This window comes from Magnolia sinica, chromosome 6, assembly GCF_029962835.1.
Source record: "Magnolia sinica isolate HGM2019 chromosome 6, MsV1, whole genome shotgun sequence".
NCBI classification, from domain to species: domain Eukaryota; kingdom Viridiplantae; phylum Streptophyta; class Magnoliopsida; order Magnoliales; family Magnoliaceae; genus Magnolia; species Magnolia sinica.
This window is the reverse complement of record NC_080578.1, coordinates 30979611-30988273: the sequence shown is the minus strand read 5'-3', so window position 1 is coordinate 30988273 and position 8663 is coordinate 30979611. Positions and strand designations below refer to the sequence as shown.

The 8663-nt window shown below is 39.0% G+C and overlaps 1 protein-coding gene across 2 annotated transcripts; it reads right to left on the bottom strand.

The window, feature by feature from the left end:
- Nucleotides 1–540: 540 nt before the first annotated feature.
- Nucleotides 541–6835, bottom strand: LOC131248620 (beta-carotene isomerase D27, chloroplastic). Of its 2 annotated transcripts, XM_058248986.1 has the most exons (7): nt 6505–6827; nt 6273–6424; nt 4927–5019; nt 3230–3291; nt 2370–2476; nt 973–1068; nt 541–856 (listed from the first exon to the last, which is right to left on the bottom strand). In XM_058248986.1, exons 1-7 carry the CDS (start codon nt 6701–6703, stop codon nt 807–809), a joined length of 759 nt encoding a protein of 252 aa, XP_058104969.1. In that variant the 5' UTR covers nt 6704–6827; the 3' UTR covers nt 541–806. The 2 variants fall into 2 exon arrangements, with proteins under 2 accessions (XP_058104969.1, XP_058104970.1); XM_058248987.1 differs by lacking the exon at nt 4927–5019 and having other exon boundaries at nt 6505–6835.
- Nucleotides 6836–8663: the final 1828 nt, after the last annotated feature.

The window sequence follows — 8663 nt, the reverse complement described above, 5'->3', positions numbered from 1 at the left end:
GATGTAGTCATCTTTTTGGTCTGAACCTGACCAACATACTTAGACTCAGGCTTTGGAGTGAAGTGTTGTGTTCATGCTAGCTCAAGTAGGCCAAGTCTAGCCTAGTCTAGCCCGAACTCAGCCCATTGCCACCCTGAGTCGCAACCACTCAAAACGTATAATAGGTGCCAGCTAGTGGATACTGGGTTCAAGTCCCTAGCTCAATGGTAGAAAAGGCATGTTTCAACATTGAAGAGCACACATACGTGGGACATCTAACTTATGCATGGGCTAGGAGCTTGACCTAGAGCATGAACATTTCAACCTGAGCCTATCGACTGAAACCCATATCATTTTGCCATAAAAATCAGCCTTTATAAACCATAAGGTGGGCCTCATGTATGAGAACAATGGACAGTGAGGGCCAAAAAACCTTGAGAGTTTGTTCCTATAATTAGATTATTATTATTATTAGTATTTTTTTTTTTGAAGATTTCATTCCTAAATCTAGGGCAGACTTTGACGTTTAAAATATGGAATTTCTGCATGAAACCCTTGCAATTATATTTTTCTACTGTATCCCCTTCTAACTATTAAGATAGTTTACATGAATGTAATTCCACTTTGACGTCGTGCCCATGGGAAAATGATCCATGGTTTCTAGTTGTTGTAGGGTCACATGATGTGTGTATGACATCCAATCCGTTCAACATCATATTTTAAAACTGAGAAAACCGCCTCCGTCACGAACCAACCTCAGTTGCCATCTTGAAATGCTTTTGTTCTTCAAACCAGTTCTTGAGTAACAATATAGCAAATGTACTTTCTCAACCTTGTAACTTGGGACAAATGGTGGAGCTGGGATTTGCAATCGAACCTGCAGACAACCACCCTATAGTAAAATATCGACCGTTTGAAGATATTGCTGCTTACGTTAGAGCGATAAAACTCAGACCATAGTGTTTTCCCATAATGCCTAGACTCTTGACTTACACATGTTTGCATAACAGGGTTGTTTTGCTACTGGATCCTCTTCAAACGGAGGTGGCACTTGACCGTACACCATCTCACAACTCATATCTTCAAAATCTACACATGCAAAGATAAAAGAGGATAATGCAAATATAGTTCAAGTAATACTAGAGCTAGCAAAGGTTCTATTTGGCTCATGGCCATTTCCTATTCTTAGTAGAATTTCCAATAAAAGCAAAAGGAGGCTTGTATGTTGCATGCGAAAGAGAGCTTTATCATGTTCACATGACTACAATTTCATTATTTTTTTGGGAATTCTACAAAGGGTAGAAATCCCAAAATTTGTGAATTGTTATTCCCACTCCCTGAGCCAATCGCACCTAAACTAAGTAATAATATGAAATTTGAATGGTATGTTTAGCAATGAAGGATGGGTTTTGGTGTATTTTGTGCCATTTTTCTTTGATGGTCTTCTGAAAATGCATTTTAACGGTGCAAAACTTGCATTGAGTAGGAAATATGGCCATGAAGGCCTGTTAGCAAATGACATTCTTAAGAGTCATCCTTGCAAAGGAGGTGATCAAAACACCTCTAATTGCAATCAATTAAGGAAATAAAAAGAGAGAGCAAATACAATATTCTCAATAAATTGGGATTCTATGAACCCAGGAAATCAATGAAAAAAAACTTTGCTATTTGGTTAGCTGTAATTGTATGTAAACAGTGGTAATTACTAAGCAATGCTAACTTACTTTGGTATTCAGCAGTAAAGACGTTGACATGAATGGATTTTGAAAAGAGACTAACATAAACTCTGTGGCCCCACCATGATATAAGTATTTTATCTAGGACACCCATTCATTTTGTAAGATTATTTTAGATCATGAGCCAAAAAATGAGGTTGATCCGAAACTTCTGCAGCCCCAAGAAGTTTTCAGTGGTAGGCATTCAATCTCCACTGTTTTCTATAGTGTGGTCCACTTGGACTTTGAATCTACCTCATCTTTCAGCTCAAGCCTTAAAATGATATATATATATATATATATATATATATATATATTAAAGGTAGCGCCCACCTATAATGAGGTTGAGTTTTGCCCCACTTTCAAGTAAAATTTTCACTTTAAACCTAATAACAAGTATTTCTCATAATTACTTATTTACCACCGTTTGCATGTATTTACGAAACATGCCCAAAGAAAAATAGCTTTCTCAGGAAATCCTACTCCCAGCTACCAACCTCTCTTGGGGCTTCAATTTCTTCAAGATTTCACATTGAATGCTTCATTTTACTTGAACGAAATTGCTCAATTAAACATGGAATAAATCCATATTAACTCTTGGTTTAATGCACGAGTTGTGAATAAAAAACAAGGTTTCATCTGCATAAATGGGTGGAAGGATATGAAGTTACATACTCGGCGTCATGGTTAAGGGAAGCCCGAATTCATTAGTGAAGAAATCTTGAGTTGGAAGCTTGCACATATTCACACACATTCCAACACATCCGCTGTTCTCCAAGTACCTTTGTAGGATTAAGAAATGTAAGTTGAAAGTGTTTGTTAGGAATTAGGATATTAATTTCAATGCATAAAACCTTCTAGTGGTTGTTACCAACGGTGCGTCGAAGCATGTAAATTTGAAATCTAATTAGAAGAACTATCATAAATTATATGAATTTGATAAATTTTCTCAACATGCAAGAAAGTAAAAAATGGAGCTTTGCTAAGTCCTCATGCGTGTGTTCCGTAAAGCTCATGTACATACCACAGGTCCATAGATGTGCTAGGATGGCATGATAGGTCCAAGATCCAATACATCCATGAGAACATACATCCATCAGAATGGCATCACTATATTGATGCCCTATGCCAATAATTAATCAGGTTGATCCACTGGTTAGGTGGGCGATAGTTTGCAAAACAAATAAATGGCTCGGGAAAACATGGATGAAGTTTTCTAAACTATCCACATGTTTCCAATATTTGGGTCCGCATGATGAACTTGATGGATGAATTAGATCTATTGTGTGTGATGGCACATGTGTGGTGTGTACATAAGTTTTACTGGACAATGGTGTTCTGGCAAAGCTTTTAAAAATGAAATTGAATTACAAGTAGAGATTAATTACACCCAAGAAGGCATAAAATGTTGGTGTATTTAATTAATTCTTGCAAAATATTAATTGCAATAAGTGGTGCATCCAAACACAATTTCTGAGTTGTATAGAACAGGACTAGCCCCTTGCAAACATTTACCAAGGAAGAGAGTTTCTTACCTGCACTTTTTTATGTGAACCCCACTTCTTTGTTTCACTCCATTTACCTCTACTTCAATTACCTAAGAAAAATGCTCCTCAGTCAGCATCAGAAGTAGATGGGCCACTAGCAAGCTCGCGTGAGCTTTCTATCAGATGGGCCACACACTTTAGATCTTCTGATCTAAAAATCAGGTTGTTTTGCTCCTGAAGTGGGCCCAAATGGACAGAACGAATGGACGGCTAGAAAGAATTTGATTTGATCATCCATTTCGGCTTTATTTTTGAGGTGGAAGATCTAATCAGTGTCCCGTCTGATGGAAAGTTTGGACCTCTCGCTTGCTTGTAGACATGGTTCTACACGTGTGAGCTTATCAGACCTCTTAAAAATAATGGATAGTTTGCTCATAATCATAGGATAAATTCAGAAATGAGAAAGAAAAGAAAAATGATATCCACCCATGCACCATTTTTCTAATGGATACACCCCTTCCCTTTTAGGTACTCAATAGTCTATTTTTAGTACTTCTAGAATGGTTTTAAAGCACGGTGATGGGGTCCCTCGTGTGGAGGTGAGATCCACATGTGTGGGCCTAATCGTTCTTTTGTTTCCACATTTGTGGGGGTATTTTGGTCATTTATCTAAGGAAAATGAGAAAAAAGGCTTTAGCCTATAAAGAGTGTTTTGTAACAACATTAGTTTTTGTTTTCCTGGGAGAAAAAGTGGAGAAAAAAAAAATGAAAAAACAAAGGAGTTTTAGTAGAAGAAGAAGATTAAGAGCCTTCTATCCCAAAATCTTCACATTGGAATCCGTGAGAGTCCATCCACAACTTCATTTTCTTGGATTGTCTTCTCTAGAAGTTGGGTTAAGAATTTTCTACAATTTTTTAGTTGGTGAGGATTTTTTTTTTTTTAGTCTTCTACCTTCAAGTGATGTACTTTGAGTGTTCAAGAGACGTCTTTTAATAATTGCCTTTCCATTATTTTTATTATAGTAGATTAATTTGCACTAGATTATGTCTCGTGGTTTTTCTCTTCACTTTCAAATATTTTTCATATAAAATATCTCATGTGTCTTACATCTTACAAATTTGATAAGTTACTTGTTTGTGTTAGAAGTGATTTTCATCCACCAAATATTTTTTATTCTTAATTTCATCCATTTACACAAAAGAAAAAGGTGTGTAGTTTCCAACATCAGATCCACTTATTCAATCACAAGTTGAGTCACATAGATGAGTTGGGCGACTTGGGTTTGAGCTGCTGCCATTTCAAATTCTAATGGATAGGGTCTATGGCTTGGCGACCTAGACCATTGGTCCTACATTCACATCTTGGATGGACCATACCCTAAAAAAAGTTCACCTAAGTTAGGACCTTTCTCAATTGAATATGTACTGTCATCATTGTCTCTTCTCAACTGTCTAGTTATAAGCAAATCAAACATTAATTCGTCTCTATTGAGGCATGGTCTATGCACGGCAAGATGCAGCATACAGATGGTCCAGATTGCTGCCATTATTAAAAACCTTGCATGCATTGTACAATTTTTTGGCTGGCTGAGTTTGGCTGGTTCGACTCAGTCTAACTCAGACAGCTTGCCCGAGTTGCTAGAATCAGATGAGTTTGGCCAGCCGTGTCAGGTTCGACGAAGTCTTTCTACCAAACAATGGCTTAATACATCACTAACAAACAGTAAAAATGGCTAAAGATTTACCTCAGAAGGCCCCACCAACCAATCGAAGAATGGGACCGTTAACGCAGCATTGAACTCTGCCGCCCACCTTGTCGGAGGAAACAATTTCCGAAACTGCGACCAATCACCAAACAGAGGTTTTTATGGTGAATTTTCTATTTTCATATTACAGTTAGAAAAACGGTCATGTTCTCCCATTTTCGTGGGACACGTGGACATCTGATAAATAAATCCGTTCTGTCTATTAGGTCCAACCACAGTTCATGGGCCATAAGTCTAACCGTCTGATCAATGGCCTTTAAATGGATGGGCAAGATTTCTTCAAAAAATAAGTCCAATCAACAGCTTGAAATCGCTTTGATAAGACAATCTTAACCATCTCATCAATGGCTGACGAAGTATATGGCATAAAAGTGGAAGTGAGATTTTGGAAATCTTTCCACGGGGGTCCAGTAAGTGAAGGATGAGACTAATGGATGGTCTAGATCAATTGATCGGAATGTCTAATCTTCAAAAAATTTGGAACTTGGTACTCAAGGAAGCCATCGAGTGCTGCATAAACTCTGTGGCACTCACCTTGCGTCTTATCCACACCGTCCATCCCTTTTAGCACCTCAATTTAAGGCATGAGACTAAAATATAAGTATATTCAAAGCTCTTGTGGGCCACACCATAAGAAATAGTGTGACTTAAATACCTATAGTTGAAAACTTCCTGATATTTGTGTTTTGCTCATTCACATCTGTGTGTCTTTACAAAACAGGTTGGATGACAAATAAGCATCACTGCAGGCCTGGGAAGGTTTCAACCACGAACGTCATCATCCCACCATTTCCTGTGGTGTGGTCCACTCGAGCTTTGGATATGCTTCAATTTTGGACTCTTGCCAAAAATGGATGGACGGCGTGGATAAGACACAGACATCCATAGTGGGCCACACAGAGTTTACTCCGTACCAATCCGGTACTTGATGGACACGGTCCATTCACAGTCGATGAAATTTTCCTGTTGAATTTAAACAGTTTGCTATCTTTGTTTTAGTCATTCATTTGAATGCCACCAATCGAATGGGCAGAACCATAAATCACTGGCTAGATCTTTGTATCCTGTCCATCTAGGGTAGTTCCCGGAAGTTGGACGGTTGGGATCTTCCGAAGATGCATCCAAGTCGGCTACACAGACAAACATGTTGGGTGTGTGATAATTTTTTATCGACGGTTGTAATAATAAGCCACGTGTACAATGGGAAGGCTGCATGCCTATTGTACACCAGAGTCTACCATACCATATCATCCACCAATGGGTCCCACAGATTTGATCCAACCAGAACCACACAAAAAATAGCGCGAGATAAAGAAAAAGCGCACCTGAGCGGGTGCGCCCGGCGGGAGCATTGACAAGAGAACTTCCCTCACCACTCGCTGCTGCTCCTTTCGAGACCTTCCTTGCATTACTCTCTTAGACACGTCCACAAAGCTCTCGTAGTCATACAATCCTCTCCCGTTCCCACCTTTATTACCTGCTCCGCCCTTCGAAATGGTCAGAAATTAACACAACCATGCGGGGTAATGTCGGAATAGAAAAGAGGAGAGTGAGTACCGGAACCGAATTTCTCCATCTTTCGGGCGAATAGAGTCATGAACGCCTTCGCAAACAATCCGTCCTTGTATTGAGTCTTCTCGCCCATCGGTGCTGGTACCCCCGATGGTTCCGCAATCGCGCATCGGATGATACTGGCCGTCCGATTACGAAACGGGCTCCGGGACGGATATCGGACGGTTGGCAAGCAGAGCTCCATGCTCGAAAAAGAGACGTTAAAAAAGTAAAAAAGAAATGATTTTAAGGGATCATTTCTGTGTATTTAAACGGCCAGGATGCTGTTAGAGGTCGCCACGTTCTTTTGAGGTCCTGATTCCCGAAGAGATGCCGCATTTTAACGTGAAATCAGGACCATGTCTTTGTCTGAACAAAATCAGCTCCGACATTTCGAAATGACTAGAATAAACCTGATTTTTTGTGGACCATAAGCTTATTCTACAATATTGTGCGTGGGCCCCACCGTGATGTATGGTCTACATCCACTCCGTCCATGAAGTTCAATCCTTCAAGTTCACTGGTTATGCCAAACTACGGCCGATCCAAAAGCACAGATGCGTCACCCCACAGGAAACGGTTGGCATGGGAGTCCACCATTGAAACTTTTCAGATTGTATCTGGGACCCACCGTGTTTTTATATGCTATCCAATCTATTCACAAGATGAAACCCGAGAGTTAAATCCATTCTAAAACTAAGGTGGGCCATGATACATGATGTTATATAATTTAGGCATGATTTTACATAGTGTGGCCCACCTGATTTTTAAATTGGCCTGATTTTTGGTCTTAACAGAGAATATGAGGGGTTTCACATGATGGACGGAGTGGATTTCATGTAGACGATCAACTTGGGAGCCCATACACAAAATTGTAGAAGAAGCTTGTTCTATATGGAGGGTCTGGCCACGATTGGAGCAGTGGCCCACCAAATGATCCCACGAGTGGCTGGAAAAATCATAGAAAGCTAAGCAACCTGTGGTCCTGTACTCACCGTTCGATCCATTGGATCCGGATAGAGGGTGACAAACCAATCTCAGTCACAGCTGAAGTTTTATGAAGCTAAAAAGGAGCCAGGTGTCTGCGAGCTCCGATGTCTGTGTGTCGTCCTGGTGACCACAGGATCACAAGTGGACAGATCAGCGTTTAGTCGTCTTGTTATTGGGATTTTGGGTTATGCTTCGTCCACATTGGGCCACAACCTGGTTGTTCTGTATCAATCTACATAGGGTGGTACTTGTAATGTGGATGGATTCCCTCGCTTTAGCACGGAAGCATATATCATACCCGAGATCCCTCCAAAAACGGGGAGCACGTAAGATTCGTAAAATTCACGGGGTTTTTTGTCTAAATAACCCCGTGTTATGACATAATCGTATTAACCGTCCGTCCTTTCCAACCTTCTGTTTTTGTAGTCTTTAAATTACCTTATTTATTTATTTATTACTATTTTTTAATGATGAAAATACTCCTATACTACTACAGCTACCCCTTGTATGCCGAGCTCTTGTCTTGAAATGAGAAATGTTTTAAAAAAGAGACACGACCCCAATAAAAATTAAAATTTGGCTCACCCCTTGTTAATCTCCGTTCATTTTAATTGGACAACTATGAAGCTAAAGTAGAATTTTTTTATTTTTTGTTTAAATTTTTCTATGGCTCACAACTATAAAAATGCAGTGTATTAATTTTAAAATGTTTCATTTGGTGTGGTCCATCTGTGATGAGTTTGCTTTCAAACTTAAACCGATGACATGAAACTAAAACCTCTTACATGTGGACGTGTTGGATTTACTTCATGACAACCCAGTGGGCTCCACATTAGATGTGGATAGGTTCAAAATGTGGAGCCCTTTTGCATGAGGACCATTTGGTTGTTTCCTTCTTCTTTGGTTTTTTTTTTTTTTTTTCATAGAAGGGAAGAATGATGTTTTTTAATTCCATTCATTCTTCATTAATTTTCTTTATAGTTGTTTTTTGAATTTTTTTTAATTTGATATAACTGGAAAGATGCAGAGTTTTGTGAAAGAGAAGAGGATATGGAAGAATACTGTAATGGATGAATTTTTATAATGGAATGATATCATAACAGATGAATTTTGTAATAGAAGAATGTTGTAATGCATGAATTTTATAATTAAAAAGATATTATAATGAAAAAATG

Excerpts from the sequence above, each read along its gene's own strand:
- LOC131248620 (XM_058248986.1), bottom strand. The coding sequence starts at position 6,703 with ATGGAGCTCTGCTTGCCAACCGTCCGATATCCGTCCCGGAGCCCGTTT. Across the intron at positions 3,292-4,926 it reads GGTTGGTGGGGCCTTCTGAG|GTAATTGAAGTAGAGGTAAA; the intron begins GTAAATCTTTAG and ends CATTTTTCTTAG. Across the intron at positions 2,477-3,229 it reads GTTCACATAAAAAAGTGCAG|GTACTTGGAGAACAGCGGAT; the intron begins GTAAGAAACTCT and ends AATCCTACAAAG.